At 41.1% G+C, this 19,047-nt stretch overlaps 1 protein-coding gene across 1 annotated transcript in view; it reads left to right on the forward strand.

Annotated features, from left to right (window-relative positions):
• The window catches only part of LOC116972405 (lethal(3)malignant brain tumor-like protein 4), a 348,065-nt gene that overhangs the window by 100,247 nt on the left and 228,771 nt on the right, over positions 1-19,047 (forward strand). Inside the window, exons 9-12 of the mRNA XM_033020053.1 lie at positions 3,134-3,228; positions 12,538-12,642; positions 13,819-13,954; positions 17,545-17,636. Coding sequence (XP_032875944.1) covers positions 3,134-3,228; positions 12,538-12,642; positions 13,819-13,954; positions 17,545-17,636 — 428 coding nt within the window. The remainder of the gene's footprint in view (positions 1-3,133; positions 3,229-12,537; positions 12,643-13,818; positions 13,955-17,544; positions 17,637-19,047) is intronic.

Genomic DNA, 19,047 nt, shown 5'->3' on the forward strand with positions numbered 1-19,047 from the left:
CCTAGTCATGGAGGCAATAGCCTACACTGTTTCTGTGTCTAATAATTCTTCATCATTTATTTGTTTTGCAAATTATCTCCACATTTCCAACTTATCCTTTCACTTTCAGATCCTTGAATGTGCTTCCAAAATGTTGACTTCATTTTGTTCCAATTCAATTTCCACATATCGAAATGGGTCTTATCGAAGTCGCATATTATGCGTAACTGCGATGATCATTATCTATTTTCCTTATCCTTCTCGGTGTATATGTAGCCATGAGAACAGTCAATCCTGAAATCCCCAAAACTTCACCATCATTGTCCAATTGGGTTGGATTGCAGTTACTTAGTCATAGAGCGTGAAAACAGGCCCTTCGGCCCAACTTGCCCATGTCGACCAAGATGCCCATCTACATTAGTACCACCTGTCTGCATTTGGCCCATATTCCTCCAAATCATTCTTATACACACACCTGTCCAAATGTATTTTACATGTTTTTAAAGTACCTGCCTCAACAACCCCCTCTGGCAGCATGCTCCATATATTCAACAACCTCTGTGTGATAAAGTTTCCCCTCAGATTCCTATTAAATCATTTTCTCACTTTAAGTCTGGATTCCCCAGAGGCTGGCTAAAATATCTACCTTCTCTATTCCCCTTGTGATCTTATACAGCCCTATGAGATCACCCCTCAGACTCCTGCACTCTAAGGAATAAAATCCCAGCCAGCCCATCCTCTGCCTGCACCTCAGGTCCTCAAGTACTGACAACATCCTCATAAATGTCTTTGCATTTTCCAGCTTAATATCTTTCATTTAGCAGAGTGACCAAAACTGAACACAATACTCCAAATGTGGCCTCCTATATACCTGCAAAATGACCTTCCAACATCTGTACTCAATACTCTGACCGATGAAGACCAATGTGCCGAAAGCCTTGACCACCCTATCTACTTGTGATGCCACTTTCAAGGAACTGTACCTGCACTCCTCAATCCCCCTGCTCTACAGCACTCCCCAGAGCCCTACTGTGTAGGTCCAGCCCATGCAAGAGTTCCTAAAACCCAACACCTCATATTTCTCTGTATTAAATTCCAACAACTAATCCTGAGCCCACTTGCCCAACTGATCAAGATCCTGCTACAATGTTTGACAACTAACTTCACCATTCACAATACCACCCATTTTTGTGTCATCTGCAAAATTGCCAATCATGTAATGTACGTTTTCATCCAAATCATTGATATAGATGACAAACAGCAATGGGCCCATTACTGAACCTGAAGCTGAAACAGTACAGAATCCAGTCTGAAAAACAACCTTCCACCATCACCCTCTGCTTCTTTCCATAAGCCAATCTCATTTCGATTTAGCTATCTCTCCTTGGATGGCATGGGATCTAACCTTCTGAAGCAGTCTACCATGCGGATCCTTGGCAAATGCCTTGCTGAAATCCATATATACAACATCCATAGCCCTGTCTTTATCAATGTTTTTGGTCACATCATCAATAAACTCACTCAGATTCGTGAGGCACGATCTCCCGTGTACAAAACCTGACTATTCCTAATCAGCCCATGTCCCTCTAATAACAAGTATATCCTATCCCTCAAAATATTCTCTAGTAACTTTCCGCCCACAGATGTTAGGCTCAGTGGCCTGTTGTTCCCAACCTTTTCCCTGCAGCCCTTCTTGGAATAGAGGCACAACATTTCCCACCCTCCAATCTGCCATACATCGCCTGTATTTAATGAGCACTTGTAAATATCAGCCAGGGCTCCTGCACTTTTCTCCCTAGCTTCCCGCAGTGTCTTTGTATCTATCTGATCTGGCCCAGGAGATTTGTCTCCCTTCATACACGTCACGACCTTCAGCATCTCCTCGACCGTAACACCGACTGCTCTCAAGACACTTCCAATGACTGCCCCAATTTCCTCAGTCCTTGTGTCTTTCTCCAAGATAAAAATAGAGGAGAAATACTGATCGAGGACTTTGGCTCCACGCAGAGTTGACCATTTTGATTCCTGAGGGGTCACACTCACTCTCTGGTTACCCTTTTTTGCTTCAGGTATTTCTAAAATCTCTTGGGGTTATCCTTGGTGCTATCTGCCAGAGCAATCTCCTGCCCCCTTTTGACCCTTCTAATTTTATTTTTAGCTTGCTGCTTAGTTCCAAAAACCTCTCCAGGGATATACTTGATTGCAGCTGCCTAGACTGTATCATACCTCTTTCTTACTCTTGAACAGAATCTCAATTTCTCTCGCAATCCATGCATCCTTATGTTTGCCCGCCTTTCCCTTCACTCTGACAGTGTCTTTAACTCTTGCCTGCACACTTTTCTGATGTTCCTTTTTGTTCAAACAACCTACTTCAATCAACTGGAGTGAGTTCCTGTCACATACCCTGAAAGTTTGCATTGCCACCATTTAACATTTTAACACGTGGGCCCGTTTTGTCCTTATCCATAACTATCTTAAAACTAATAGCACAGTGGTCACTCGTCCCAAAAGGCCCAAACCACATTGAGACCATAGTGTTTTAAGTACTATAGAGATAAAATCTATTTTGCAGGGGCATATTAATTCTCATGAGAATTAATTTGGTATTAAGAGTTTGAAGGGAAAATATATTTCTCTAGCATTTGTTTTGCAAAGATACACTAGCATGGATTATTGATGAGGTTAGTGAAATAGCAAAGCATTAGAGGTTTTAAGATAATAGTAGATGACTTCCTATTAGAAAGTACATTCCAGAATAATTTGTTTTGGGAGTAAAAGCTCAAAACTGATGTGGAGGTTAACACTTCAGCTAAAAAAAATAATGACATTTATAATCACAGAACAATTGCTGATCATTCATTTATTAACCATTTTAGATCAGTAAAATTGCTGTGAAAAACAAGAAGTGAGAAGCTTTATTTTCCACCATTACAGAGCCTGAGTGCTTTTAACATGATCAGAGTTATGGTTATTGCAATGATGAATCCGTAATCCTCTTCATGATACTGAACTCATTCAGTTGCCCAGAACCAATTTTATTTGCGATAAGCTGATAACATTTAATTCCTCTAATATCATATTTGCTTGCATAATATAATACTCAACCTTTTATTTCTAGTTTGCCATTACAAATTTTATTTCTTTTTCTGATTAGCTAAGCCATCCTCTGGAAAGAAAAATGCCTGGTCATGGGTAAAGTATCTCGGAGAAGAAAAGGCATTAGCTGCACCGCCAAAACTGTTTAATAAGGTATTAATATCTGGATTCAGAATGAATAATAATTTCTAATGTACCAACCACTTTATCCAATTTAATCATACTTATGCAATTTACCAATATCCTTAAAGGACCTAAAACTGTAAAGTCACATTTCTGAAATGTGTCACACTTCATAGTTTTGTGTCTGCTGACCCAAAGTATTGTCTTTGATTTAATGAAGCACAATTTAATGTCTAAAGCTGCTTCTGATGTATGACCATTTTATAGAATGGATAATTTTCATTTTGGCATGTAATAATAACACCATTTAATATTTAAGTGATATGATAACATTTTAATGGCACATTTTGTGTCTTTGTGCAAGGCTTTTCTCATAGCACAAACACTACTCATGAAAATTTGGTAGACAGAAGTGCCAGTATCTGACCAGTTTAAGCTTGCTTTATAAAAGAAGAGTCTTTTTTGCTGTAATTTCAGGAACATGCTGCTCTAGTTTGCTCTGCACAGTATCTGATTTTGTGTCTTTAACGTGTTTATTTGTGTGTCCTTCTGTCTGGCTTTCTTTTTCATCGGTGTTCTTGTATCTTGAGACCTATAGCAACAGTCATTGTATTTAAGTATTCATCTGAAGAAGGTCTGAAGAAGGGTCTCGACCCAAAACGTCACCCATTCCTTCTCTCCAGAGATGCTGCCTGTCCCACTGAGTTACTCCAGCATTTTGTGTCTATCTACTGAATATACCAGATTGGATTGCAACAACATGGTGGGATCACTGGGAATGTCAGAAGAAAAAAAATATTTTATTCTCTGTGTTAAATGCTAATAGGGAAATATTATGCTGCCACCAGTGTTTAGGAATCTTTCATAAAAAGCTGTTATCGTAACTGACTCCTGGAGTAAACAAATATCTATCCTCCCGAAAACAAGTGTTTTCCTCAACTTTCTACTTTCAGTCCTTAAATCTATTTCTTCTTCACATTTTTATTTTATATCTCAATGTTTTTTTGGCCACTAGCCTATGGTATGGGACTTGGTCAAACTCCTGAAAATTCACATGGACTACATCGGGTGTTCTCTTCATCAGTCTTCTCTTCTACCTCATCAAATGCCATTGATGTTAATTAAACATGATTTGTCCTTGAATCTGTTTAGTAATTTAAATTTCTACAAGTACATATTTTCCTCTTGTTTGTTGTGTTTTAAAGCTTTTCCATCACTGGAGTTAAATCAAAACCAATTCTTGCAGATGATGACAATCTGTAACAAAATCAGAAAATAATAGAAATAGTCAGCACATTAAGTAGCATCTGTGGAGAGGGAAACAGTAGGTGAATGATCTTAAATGAATGATCTCTCCAAAGCAGTGATTTAGTTGAACACAGATATGAAGCCACTTTGCATTATCATATAGAATCATCATAGAGTGATACAGCATGGAAACAGGCCCTTCGGCCCAACTTGCCCACACCGGCCAACATGTCCCAGCTACACTAATCCCACCTGCCCGAGTTTGGTCCATATCCCTCCAAACCTGTCCTATCCATGTACCTGTCTAACTGTTTCTTAAATGTTGGGATGATCCCAGCCTCAACTACATCCTCGGGCAGCGTGTTCCATACACCCAGCATTGTGTGAAAAAGTTACCCCTCAGATCTACTAAATCTTTTCCCATTCACCTTAAACCTACGTCCTCTGGTCCTCGATTCACCTACTCTGGGCAAGAGATTCTGTGCATTTACCCAATCTATTCCTTTCATGATTTTATACACGTTGTTGGAATAGTTAAGTTTAGAGTATTAACGCATGGTTATCAGTTTCAGCTGAGGCATGGATGAGATGGAAGTTGTGTCGTAATGGTACGCAAAGGCTTACCTGACATCAAAGCAAACAGTCTGATTCAGGGAGAAGGAATTAGGCTGTGGCTAGGGAATGGAGTTTGTGATCAGGATTTAAGGTTTATTCAAAGTTCCCAAATATTTTTTTATAAATGGTACACTGGCATAACTGGTAGAAATGGTGCCTCTCGGTCCCAGAGACTCAGGTTCGATCCTGGCCTTGGATGCTATCTGTGTGGAGATTGAACATTCTCCAGGTGACTTTGTGGCCAAGTTTGCGGATGTTACGAAGATAGCTGGAGGGCAGGTAATGCTGATGAAGCAGGAAGTCTTCAGAGGGACTTAGATAGAATGGGAGAGTGGGTAAAGAAGTACATGGAAGCAAATGGAAATCAGAGTAGCAAAGTGTACGGTAATGCACTTTGGTAGAAGGAATAAAGGTGTAGACGATTATTTACTAAATGAGGAGATGGTTCAGAAATTGGAGGTGCAAAGGGACAGGATTCCCAAAATGGTTATCTGCATGTTGAGTTAGTAGTTTATTCACATTGGGATATTTGGAGCAGTTTTAGGCCACATATATAAGGAAGAATGTGTTGACATTAGAGAGGGTCCAGAGGGATTTCACAAGAATGAACCAGGAGATGATTGGGTTAACGTATGAGGAACATTTGAAGCCTCTGGGCCTGTACTCGCTGGAGTTTAGAAGGATGAAGGGCAAACCTCATTGAAACTTACCGAATAGTGGAAGGCCTGGATAGAGTGTATGTGGAAAGGATGCTTCCAGTGGTGGTCTAGGACTTCAAAATAAAAGGACATACCTTTATAAAGGAGATGAGGAGGAATTTATTTTGCCAGGGTCTATTGAATCTGTGGAATTCATTGCCACAATAGACGGCGGTGGAGGCCAAGCCATTGGGTATTTTTAAAGCGGAGATTGATAGATTCTTGATTAGTAAGGATGTTGAAGATTATTGTTGTGAAGGCGGGAATGGGGTTGAGTAGGAAAAATAGATCAGCCATGACCAAATGGCGGAGCACTCAATGGATCGAATGGCCGAATTCTGTTCCAATATCTTATGGTCTTATGGACTGCATTGATCCCTACTGGTTTCTCCGGTTTCTTTCCACACCCCAAATACATGTGGGATTGTAGGTTAATTGGCCTCAATAAAATTGAGAAAATGGGATAATACAGAATTAGTGTGAATGGGTGAGTGAAGGTCGGCATGGACTCGGTGGGCATTTTCATGCTGCATCGCTAAAACTAAAACTAAAAAAACTTGAGGGAATTTCTGCTGACCAGGTGAGTGGATCTGGGACAAACTGTCCAACACTTTTGGGGCTGGAATAATTGAGAACATTGGTGGTGAGATAGAGCTCATTATCATTGATGATGATGTTGGTTCAGGCCAACCTTTAATTAGAAACAGAAGTAAGGCCATCAATATGTATTTGGTAAACTCTATAACAACATTGAAAAGACATTTACTATAACAGCTTTTAAAATATATTATGACAGGCACATGGATAGGAAAGGTTTGGAGGGATATGGGCCAAACACAGGCAGATGGGACTAGTGTAGATGTAGCATATTGTTCGGCATGGCCAGGTTGGGTCAATGGGCCCGTTTCCATATGTATGACTCGATGACTCTAACACCAGTCTTACAGTTGACAATGGTTGGAGAGATCTCTGTAGGTGATTCTTTGACTTTGGCTGGCGTAAGTCCAGACGAGTACAATCTTGCTCAGGTGTTCAATAGTGGAAAGGTGTTGGCGTAGTCAACTAAACAAAGGTGGAAGAAAGGTTAACAAGGGACGGTACAATGTTATTACCACCACGATTTGTGACTTCCATTGGAGTAATTGTGGTGGAAGGTAAACCTATTAGACATCAAAATTGGTACATCAGAAATGGGTACCAGTTTAAAAAGCAATGGGGCTGAGCAGTTTAATCCAGGGAGGTAGTTTGCACACTTAAGCAGTCAAGGGTTGCTTTCTTGGGAATGGTGTACTGATGATGGGTTTGAAGAGTTCTTGAAGAATACATGGTTCTTGAAGATAGGAAACAAAAACACCTAACAAAGGAACAAGTAGACAAACTAAGTTATCAAGTTTAATGAGTTTGAGGGAACAAAGGTGTTTTTCTTGGAGCAGGGATGGAGGAGATTATGCAGGGGAAACAAGAAAAGGCTTTGATTTTTAGAGTTATAGCGGTCAAATGAGTCGGGAGGGTACACCTGTTAATACTAATGGTATAAGGATAAATGTGTCAGTGGTAAGGATAAGGGTGTCAGTGGTTATGGGGCAAAGGCAGAAAAATGAGGTTGAGAGAAAGTTAGATCAACCATGATTGAATGGCGGAGTAGACTTGATGGGCCAAATGGCCTTATTCTGCTCCTAGAATTTATGAACTTATGAATGTATTGTAACCAAATTAAAATCATGACAATATTTTTTTAAAAGAATGTAATTGCGTTATCACTCTAACTTTTTGATTCTGTTGTCCAAGGCATAGCAACACAAGCAATCATTGTTTATTTTAACATAAAAAGGATGATCATCATTTGTTATTTCACATTACTGTGACCTAAAACCTCACAGCTGAAAACTTCCCTGCCAATTTGCATTCCCAGATGATTTTCAATTGATAATTCTTGTAGTTTCCAAAGCAACCAGCAGTCATGTAGCAGATAATCGCTGGGTGACAATTGCTACATTCATTGAAATTCGAGTGCAGGAAGGTGACTCAAATTGTTTCTGTGAAGGTAATGTGCCCTATATTTGCCATTTGAGCTTACACAACATAACTATGGTTTTCCTGCTTGTTCAAGAGTACAGTTACATTAATATTTAATATTAATGTATTTTTAGGGGCAGAAAACTCTTGTATATTAATTGCAAACTCAAATAAAAATATTCCGTTGAGAGACTGAAATCCTTCAGTGCTTCTTATTAAATCTAAGGGCAAATATAATTAAAAGAAAGTTTCTAAGAAATTTTAATTTAAAAACTTGCTATTGTTATACTTGTTGCTGCCTGATCTGGAAATGCAACAGATTCTGCTTGATTTCTTCATAGGCCAAAATACTAATGATAGCCGAGAAAACAGCAGGGACAATCAAGAAGACAAAGAAGACTTAACAAAACATGCTCCTGTCTAGTTTTTGTCAATAAGATTACATATAAAATACTCTAGTGATTTAAAAAAAAGACACAAAGTGCCGGAGTAACTCAGTGGGTCAATAGACAATAGGTGCAGGAGTAGACCATTCAGCCCTTCGAGCCAGCACCGCCATTCATTGTGATCATGGCTGATCATCCACAATCAGTACCCCGTTCCTGCCTTCTCCTCATATCCCCTGACTCCGCTATCTTTAAGAGCCCTCTCAAGCTCTCTCTTGAAAGTATCCAGAGAAACGGCCTCCACCGAATTCCACAGACTCACAACTCCTTGTGTGAAAAAGTCAAGTCGAACCAAGAGTGTTTTATTGTCATATGTCCCAAAATGGAATGACAACATTCTTACTTGCAGCGGGATAACAGATATGTAAACATAGTACTCTGTAAAACCCATAATAACCAACAAAAAAAGTTCAGTATATATATGTATAGGAAGAACTGCAGATGCTGGTTTAAACTGAAAATAGATACAAATTGGTGGAGTAACTCAGCACGACAGGCAGCATCTCCGGAGAGAAGGAATGGGTAAAATTTCAGGTCGAGACACTTCTTCAGACTGATATATATATATTTTTTTTTTTTAACAAATAAATAAATAATGATAGTGCAAAGTAAAAATAATGCCCACAAGTCACTATAGATCGGAGTCTAATTGGAAGTTATAGTGTTTAATAATCTCATGGTTGTAGCGAAGAAGCTGCTCCTGAACCTGGACATTGTAGTTTTCAGTCTCCAATACCCTCTTCCCGATCACAGGCGTCAAAAAGGAGAACGTGGCCAGGGTGGTGTGGGTCTGTGATGATGCTGGCTGCCATTTTGAGGTAGCGACTCTTGTAGATCCCTTCGAGGGTGGGGAGGTCAGTACCCATGATGAATCTCCTCAAACTTCTAAGGAAATAGAGGCGTAGACAGGCTTTCCTTATGATTGCATCAACGTGCTTCATCCAGGTGCTTCTTCGTAGATGTGCATGCCCAGGAATTTGAACCTTTTAACTCTCTCTCTACGAACATCCTGTCAGGCAGCATTTTTGTAAGATCATAATAAATAATCTTATTTTGCCAATTCATTTTGTGGGTTCTTTACACTACAAAAGAGTTTGTATGTTCTCCCCGTGACCTGCGTGGGTTTTCTCCGAGATCTTCGGTTTCCTCGCACTCTCGTAAGACGTACAGGTATGTAGGCTAATTGGTTTGGTAAATGTAAAAATTGTCCCCAGTGGGTATAGGGTAGTGTTAATATGCAGGGATCGCTGGTTGGCGCAGACCCGGTGGGCCAAAAGGGCCAGTTTCTGCACTGTATCTCTAAAACTAAAAAAACAAACAAAATTAAAAACAAGAATATTAAAAATAGGATAAGGCAAAGGCCATTTTAACCTCCTTGTCATTCAACAATCATGGTTAATATCTTACATCAAGACAATTTTCTTACCCTTTTAAAATACCTCTTGATTCCTCCAGATTCCTGAGATATCTGGTAATGTCTGTTTTTAGTGTAATCAATATCAGGCTTCATAAACTGCTTGGGTAGTAAATCCCAAAGATTTAAACCTCAAGTGTCAAAATATGTCTTCACTTCACTTGCCTTACCCTTATTTTGAAACAGTGACCACTCACTATTGGACTACTTATCCAGGGAAAACCTCTCTCTTTCCCTCTCTCTTCTGATTGGTTTTGTTTACTGTTTGCTTAACCTGTTCTCTAGTCTTTGAGACTTATTGATTTTATTTTTCAACTAATAACTAAACTTCATCCCACTGTCATTTTAGGTTCAGTCTTGCATCTGCTCTTTTCTACTGTGTACCTACATGGCAGAGCATGCAACCATTAAATCAGAAAATGATGATGATGGCCTAGACTCCCTGTGAATGATTCTGACATTTTCACTAACCATTCTCATTTTAACAACTACTGAAAAGTTACACATTAAGCTTCAAATGCCATATTAAGGAATGAATGAGTAACTGCTCTGGCTCTGAAAATTATGTCTATATTTAAGTACAAAAATATTTTAATTTTTATGGATTTTAAAGTAATTTCTTAAGATGTGTTTCTGATATTTTTATAAATGCATGTACTACCATTCATCTGGATGTCTCACTTAGCTTTTTCCCTTTTCAATCAATATTCTAATAATCGGGCTTTATTTTTTTTCCTGGTTTGTGTCTGTTAATTTGTTTTAGTTTCATGGTTACACCTAGAAACATAGAAACATAGAAAATAGGTGCAGGAGTAAGCCATTCGACCCTTCGAGCCTGCACGGCCATTCAATATGATCATGGCTGATCATCCAACTCAGTATCCTGTACCTGCCTTCTCTCCATACCCCCTGATCTCTTTAGCCACAAGGGCCACATCTAACTCCCTCTTAAATATAGCCAATGAACTGACCTCAACTACCTTCTGTGGCAGAGAATTCCAGAGATTCACCACTCTCTGTGTGAAAAATGTTTTTCTCATCTCGGTCCTAAAAGATTTCCCCCTTATCCTTAAACAGTGACCCCTTGTTCTGGAGGATAAGAGGCGATCTAACTAGCCAACTAAATCTGTGTGGATAGTTTCCTAAAGGTTGATACCAATTACTATTAGTTCACATACTGAACCTCCAGGCCAGTATCAGGTGTGATCATGATATAATAGTGTATTCTTCTAATATCTCTGGTACTTGGATATTGTATGCAATACTGGTTTGCAATAGCATCTTAATTCTAGGGAATGAAGACTGGAAAATCTTGCTTCTCAAATGATTCGCTACTGTAAATTTCTGAATTGTTTATATTGACACAAATTTGAGTAAAGTGATGGAATTCAAATTACTTAATTGGTAATATCCAAATGGAGAAAAATAACACTTGAGTCATTTAACTTTCAATGGCAGTTTAGGCTGGGAAGATACATCAAATGAGAGGGAACAGTAAACTCCAGGATATCAGCATCTAAGAGCAGCACTCTCAATGCATCAGATCACAATAGACATAAGGGAAACAATGCTGCAGCAGGTAGTTCTGCTGCCTCACAGTTCCAGCAGTACAGATTCAATCCTAATCTCACTGCAACCTACCTGTGTGGACTTTTCACATTCTCCACTGGTTTCCCCAATGCCCCCTCCCCCCACCGACAATCCGACAATCCCACATTCCAAAGACGCTGGTTGGTACGTCCATTATTTTTTTGTAAATTACCCCAAATATTGATGGAGGATAAGAGGCGATGGTATTTGAGAGAAATTACATTACTGAATAATTATTAAGGTAATGGGGTTGCATTGAAAACTGATACAGGCTTGATGGGCTGAGTGGCCTTCTGTGCCAGAAGGAAGTATGAAAGGTTATGTGTAGGAGGGAGCTGCAGATGGACACAAAATGCTGAAGTAACTCAGCAGGACAGGCAGCATCTCTGGATAGATAATAGACAAGTGCATAGAGAAGTGCAAGGGGACAATAGTACAGGAGTAGGCCATTCGGCCCTTCGAGACAGCACCGCCATTCACTGTGATCATGGCTGATCATCCACAATCAGTACCCCGTTCCTGCCTTCTCCCCATAGCCCCTGACTCCGCTATCTTTAAGAGCTCTATCTAACTCTCTCTTGAAAGCATCCAGAGAATTGGCCACCACTGAGGCAGAGAATTCCACAGATTCACAACTCTTTGTGAAAAAATTTACTCCTCATCTTTGTTCTAAATGGCATACCCATTATTCTTAAACTGTGGACCCTGGTTCTGGACTCCCCCAACATCGGGAACATGTTTCCTGGTTAGAAGGAATGGGTGACATTTCGTGTGGAGACCTTTCTTCTGACTGAAGGAGGGTCTCGACCAAAACATCACTCATTCCTTCTCTCCAGAGATGCTGCTTGCTGAGTTACTCCAGCATTTTGTGTCTATGAAAGGTCATGACTTGCAGGGTCCTTCTTCACAAATAAATGGGCGTTGAATATGGAAATAACATAACTATTGAATCATTAACAGTTTTCTGAGGTGGTGGTGGCAGGAATAAGGTTAAGATTATCTCTTTCCTCACACCAGTCAAAAAGTTGATCTCTGGTGGAGAATCATGATGCATTAGAGATAAAGCTGCTTCTTTGTTGATGCTGAGAGAGGCATAGAGGGCAGTTGTGCAGATATCTGTGGAATTCTGATCTGCTATGTTAGTAGAAAATAGGAGGGGCAGTGAAGTTATGCATAATATCTTATGCCAAGTTGCAGTGTAAGATCCAGATCTAGGATAGAGATGACATGTAAACAATGAATAGTCTTTTTACAATGCCAATGTTTGCAACCAACCATGGAGAGCAAATAATAGTATATATTTTCTTTACAGTTTCAATTAGTTCCACAGAATAAAAATGGATTTAAAGTAGGCATGAAATTGGAAGGTATTGACCCTCGACACCCATCCATGTTCTGTGTGTTGTCAGTAGCAGAGGTAAGATTATGTATGCATGAATATTATCTGCTGAATAAATGTTGAAATTATGTGCTGATTTTCTCATGTTTACAATCTCTTATATATACACATATATATACCTGTATATATATATATATATATATATATATATATATAATTGTCAGAGATCAAGTTAGGCACCATGGGATTAAATGGCCTTGATTTACTTTACAAGAGAAGGTAAAGAATACCAGCTACTCTGTAATATTTACTGTTTATGTACTCAGGATAAAGTGCCATAGATTTCAGGGTTATGGTGATAAACGAATAGGATATTTGGAACAACTGATTAGAAGAGTCTATGTTGGGACCTCTGTTGTTGCCCGGTGATTTGGACAAAAATATAGATGGTTTAATTAATATGTTTGCAGATAAGGCTGAGAAGTGACGTGACAGAAGTATAGAAAATTATAGGAGACATTGATAGGTTAGATATTCAGACAATTTTACTCTGGGTGGAAATGCCAAATACTACAGGGCATAGCTTTAAGGTGAGGGGGGGGAGTTTAAAGGAGATGTGCAGGGCTTGTTTTTCACACAAAGAGTGGTAGATGCCTGGAATGTGCTGCCAAATATGGTGGATGCAGATATATCTGAAGCACGGGCAGACATGTGTATATGGACTATGTGGAGGGAATAAATTAAATTGGCATCATTTTCAGCACAGACATCGTGTATCTAAGGGCCCATTTTTTGCGCTACGCTGTGCTATGTTCCAAAGACAATTGGTCTTCTCCTGTTCAAAATAATGCCATGTTAGGGTTTTCCACTAACATGCCAATTATTAAATAATGCCAGCACCAAATGCATGGAGGAAACACCAAAATGCACTTCACTATTGGAGTCCTCAAGATTGTGATGTGAGTTCCTTACTATCCAGACTACCTGTGTCTTCTCTGTTTAGGTTATTGTTTGGCTTCCAGATGTAAAAATGGGAAATTAGTTATTATTCAGATTACAGGAAATGCTTAAAATAGCACTCTTGCTGATCACACACACAAAATTATTGGATCCTGTCCATGGTTATAGATCTCTAAATTTGATCGCTCTAATGAAATATATGCTAACATGTAACATAACATGATTAACAGTTGTATTTTAAAACACTTGAAGTTTTATCAATGTGCATTGCTTTATCTTGACTGTTTCCTTTAGGTATGTGGTGTTCGCCTAAGGCTTCATTTTGATGGATATTCTGAATGTTTTGATTTCTGGATTAACAATGACTCACCTGATGTCCAGCCCGTTGGATGGTGTGAAAAGACCAATCACAAATTGCATCCTCCTAAAGGTCTGCTAACTCAACGAGAGAAAGAAATAACATATTTTATATTACTAAGTTAAGATGCAATGAAGAATGTATAATTCTCACGTTTGAAACCCATGCTACATTGAATTTTGTGGCAGCTGCCTCTGCAGGTGCAGAAATTAGATAAATTACCTGGGTCATTCTTAATTAATCTGGAAAGTCAAATTCATCCTTTTGTCATGTAAGCGGAAAAAAGGATTAGTTTGGTCAGGCAATTGTAGATAGTGAACTGATTGCTGCCAAAACAATGATCCTATCCGATTTGCATTATTTTGATTTTATAAAGGCATGGAGTCATACAGTGTGGAAACAGGCCCTTTGGCCCAACTTGCCGACTCTGAGCAAGAGACTCTGTGCGTCTACCTGCTCTATTCCTTCATTATTTTGTACACTTCTATACGATCACCCATCATCCTCTTGCACTCGAAGGAACAGGGTTCTAGCCTGCTCAACCTCCCTCTATAGCTCAGGCCCTAGCAACATCTTCGTAAAGGACCTGTCCCACTTTCCTGAGTTACTCAGGGATTCTCCCGAGTTTTCCCCTTGATTCAACCTCAGAGAATGTCTGTAGCGAATCCGTAGGAGGCCGTGGATATTTCGTAGCGGCTCGTAATGCCAGCCGTAGGTACTCGGGGCATCAGGTAAGTCGGGATGTTTTTTCAGCATGTTGAAAATGTCCACAAGTAAAAAAAATAGCCCCGAGTATCTACGGCTGGCTATTACCATAATTCTCTGAGTTTGAATCAAGGGGAAAACACAGGAGAATTCGGGAAAGGCTCAGAGGGGGCGCCGTCGAGTATGGCTGCCCAGCCAACAGCTGTTAGTCTTTTCACCCTTTTAAAAACATTTTTAGTGAGTTTAAAGTGCTTGTTTTGGAGGTCTTTTAGTTTTTTTATGTGGGGGGGGGGAGGGGGGAAGGGGGCAACTATTTTTCTCAGCCCCTACCTGGTCGGAGATGCGTGTTTTCGCCCCTTCCTCGCGGCCTACCAACAGTCTGGAGTGGCATTTTCCTGCCGGGACCGAACAGGATTTCAGCTTCGGCGGCGGCGCAGCGCTGAGGCACCATCGTGGAGCGGGCGATACCTTACCCGGGTCGCCGTGCGGTGGACTCAGGAGTGCTGAGACCGCCGACTCCAACATCGCGGAGCTGCGGTCTGTGGAGATTCCACCCACTGGCGGCGCTGAGCTTTAAACACCGCGGAGCCTGGGATCTCACATCGAGATCACCAGTGTCGGCATTCCGACCAGCGCGGCCCGTGGACTTCGGAAGCCGCGGTCTCTGGGGAGGAAGCGGCCGCTCAAGACACTCCAGGCCGCTGAGAGTGTTCACCCGACGCCAGAGCTCCATCATCCGGCGAGAGGGCCTGAAGCATCGGGGCTGCCGTCGCGGCGACTGCGGAGGCCTCAATAGGCCCGACTATGGGTGAACAGGGGATGGGACTGGACTTTTGATGCCTTCCCCCACAGTGGGAACCATTGTGGGGGGGATGATTTTATGTTTATTGTTAAATTCTTTAATGATGTGTCTTATCTTTATTTGTGTGCTGCGATGGCAAGTCAGTTTTCACTACATCAATTGGTGTATCTATATATTACTAAAAGTCTGATCTTGACCGATTTTGGCTCACTGTGCTGAGATTTCCGAGAGAACGCCGCCACCTACGGCCATCATTTTTGGCCAACTCGCTCAGAGCCCCCCTCTGCCTTCCTGGACCGGAGGATTTTTCCCATCGATGACAAATCAGAGAGATATTAATGGGTTTTTTTAAATCACCCTGCTGGAGGAAGGGGGAGGGACTATAAAACCAGGAAGTGGCGTGCCTCACTCAGTCTCTGCAAGATGGATGAAGCCAAAGGGTCACGTCTCTCTGAGCTCTGAATAACAATGAACAAATGTCTAGTCAACTGTGAGTCCCCTTAATGTGGTTTGAAAATGAAAATATGGTTTGTTTGAAGTAAAAAGGCACTGCCTGCAAATGGTTGCTTGGGTGCTTTGGCTTGAGGTGGAAAGGCACTACCTACTGCAAATGGTGGCTTGGGTGCTTTGGCTTGAAGTTGAAAGGCACTACTTACTGCAAATGTTAGCTTGGGTGCTTTGGCTTGAAGTTGAAAGGCACCACTTACTGCAAATGGTGGCTTGGATGCTTTGGCTTGGTTGAAAGGCACATCTTACTGCAAATGGTGGCTTGCGTGCTTTGGCTTGAAGTTGAAAGGCACTACTTACTGCAAATGGTGGCTTGGGTGCTTTGGCTTGAAGTTGAAAGGCACTTCTTACTGCAAATGTTGGCTTGGGTGCTTTGGCCTGAAGTTGAAAGGCACTACTGACTGCAAATGGTAGCTTGGGTGCTTTGGCTTGATGTTGAAAGGCACTACTTACTGCAAATGGTGGTTTGGGTGCTTTGGCTTGAAGTTGAAAGGCAATACTTACTGCAAATGGTGGCTTGGGTGCTTTGGCTTGAAGTTGAAAGGCACTACTGCAAATGCACTTACTTCCTGTTTGCACTGTATATTGATTTTAGATAAAACGCTACCACTTACGGCTGTGATTTTTGGCTATCTTACTCAGTCCCCCTCGGCTGAGCAGGTGCAGACAATTCTTCCCATCAATGAAAAATAAAAGTGTTATTAGTGTTTAAAAAATGTTGAGAATCTCTCTCCTGTCAATCACGCATGAAGGTCACACCTTTTCTGGTGGTAGAGGGAGTGGTTATAAAACCCGGAAGTGTGGGTGTGGCTCAGTATCTGCATAATGGGGAGGGAGAGGTCACGATTCTGTCTGAGCTGTGAATCAACTGAACACACTGAATGTCTACTGAACTGTGAGTTTGGTGTTTTGTGTAGTTTTATGGTGGTTTCACCCTGCATGAAATTGTATGAAGCTGCATTTGAATTTGGTGGCCTTGCACCCTGCTTGAAATGGAATGAAACTGCACTTGAATTTGGTGGCCTTGCACCCTGCTTGAAGTGGTATGAAACTGCACTTGAATTCGGTGTCCTTGCACCCTGCTTGAAGTGGTTAGAAACTGCACTTGAATTCGGTGGCCTTGCAACCTGCTTGAAGTGGTGAGAAACTGCACTTGAATTTGGTGGCCTTGCACCTTGCTTGAAATGGAATTTCAAGGAATAGCCATTAGTCAACTGCCAGCCCACCAGCCGTGAGTGAGCTGCCAGCAGATCAGTCTTGGGGGACTGAGCTGCCACCCCAAGAACATATACCAGCGCTCCAGAAAGCCCCCCCACTGGCCACCAATATTGGAATTGGTGGAGAGATGGTATATTGCGTCGGGGGACCAGCCCTCCCGTGTGAACATGGGACCCAATGGGTCCCACTTAGTCTAGTGTGATAATAAATGTCCTTTGTCCTTTGTCTTTGTCCTTAGAGTAACTCGGGAAAGTGGGACAGGGGCTTAAAACTTCTCTGCATCCTTCCCAGCTTGACACCAACTTTCATATAACATGGTGCCCAGAATTGAATAAATCTGATTTCTCAGAATTGTGCGGTGTATGATGATAATAATTATATTGCCCTGTTAATTGTTCCATTATTGACAGGGTTTTAATTTCATTTTCAGGTTACAAGGAAGAAGCGTTTAACTGGGCAAGCTATTTAAAAGTCTGTAAGGCCCAATCAGCCCCAAAGAATCTATTTAAAATTCAGAATACAGTAAGTTTTTCTTTTTCATTATATGTTCAAAGTGATCTCACTGACTTGAGTACTATTGATTTTACAGATAACTATTTAAATAAACTGATGTGCAAGACCCCATCATTAAATACCCACAAGGATGTCTCATGCAATATAAAAAATATCTTGATGACATGGAAGTAGTCAATAATCTGCCACTATTCAAATGACCCAGCATTGATCAACGGGCAATATGGGCTGAAAAGATGAAGTACGAAGGGAAGCTGGCCAAGAATATAAAGAAGGACAGTAAAAGCTTCTTTAGATATGTTAAGGAAATAAGAGTAGCAGTCAAATGTGGGTTCCTTGAAGGCAGACACGGGTGAAATTATTATGGGCAACAAGGAAATGGCAGAAGAGTTGAATAGGTACTTCGGATCTGTCTTCACTAAGGAAGACACAAACAATCTCCCAGATGTACTGGAGGACAGAGGATCTAAGGAGGTAGAGGAACTGAAAGAAATTTTCATTAGGCGAAAAATAGTATTGGGTACTGATGATAAACCCCCTGGACCTGATGGTCTGCATCCCAGGGTCCTCAGGGAGGTGGCTCTAGAAATAGTGGACGCATTGGTGATCATTTTCCAATGTTCAATAGATTCAGGATCAGTTCCTGTGGATTGGAGGATAGCTAATGTTATCCCACTTTTCAAGAAAGGAGCTAGAGAGAAAATGGGGAATTACTGGCCAGTTAGCCTGACTTCGGTGGTGGGAAAGATGCTGGAGTCAATTATTAAAGAGGTAATAATGGGGCATTTGGATAGCAGTAAAAGGATTAGTCCAAGTCAACATGGATTTATGAAAGGGAAATCATGCTTGACTAATCTTCTGGAATTTTTTGAGGATGTGACAAGTAAAATGGATGAAGGGGTGCCAGTGTATCTAGACTTTCAGAAAGCCTTTGATAAGGTCCCGCACGGGAGACTGGTGACTAAAATTAGAGCACATGATATTGGGGGTAGGGTGTTGACATGGATAGAAAATTGGTTGGCAGACCGGAAGCAAAGAGTAGGAGTGAACGGGTCCTTTTCAGAATGGCAGGCAGTGGCGAGTGGAGTGCCGCAAGGCTCGGTGTTGGGGCCGCAACTGTTTACCATATATATTAATGATTTGGAAGAGGGAATTTGGAACAACACTAGCAAGTTTGCGGATGACACAAAGCTGGGTGGCAGTGTGAGCTGTGAAGAGGATGTTAGGAGGTTGCAGGGTGACCTGGACAAGTTGAGTGAGTGGGAAGTTGCGTGGCAGATGCAGTATAATATAGATAAATGTGAGGTTATCCACTTTGGCGGCAAAAACAAGGGGGCAGATTATTATCTCAATGGGGTTAGGTTAGGTAAGGGGGTGGTGGGCGTCCTTGTACACCGGTCACTGAAAGTTGGCGTGCAGG

Source organism: Amblyraja radiata, chromosome 4, assembly GCF_010909765.2.
Source record: "Amblyraja radiata isolate CabotCenter1 chromosome 4, sAmbRad1.1.pri, whole genome shotgun sequence".
Lineage (NCBI taxonomy): Eukaryota > Metazoa > Chordata > Chondrichthyes > Rajiformes > Rajidae > Amblyraja > Amblyraja radiata.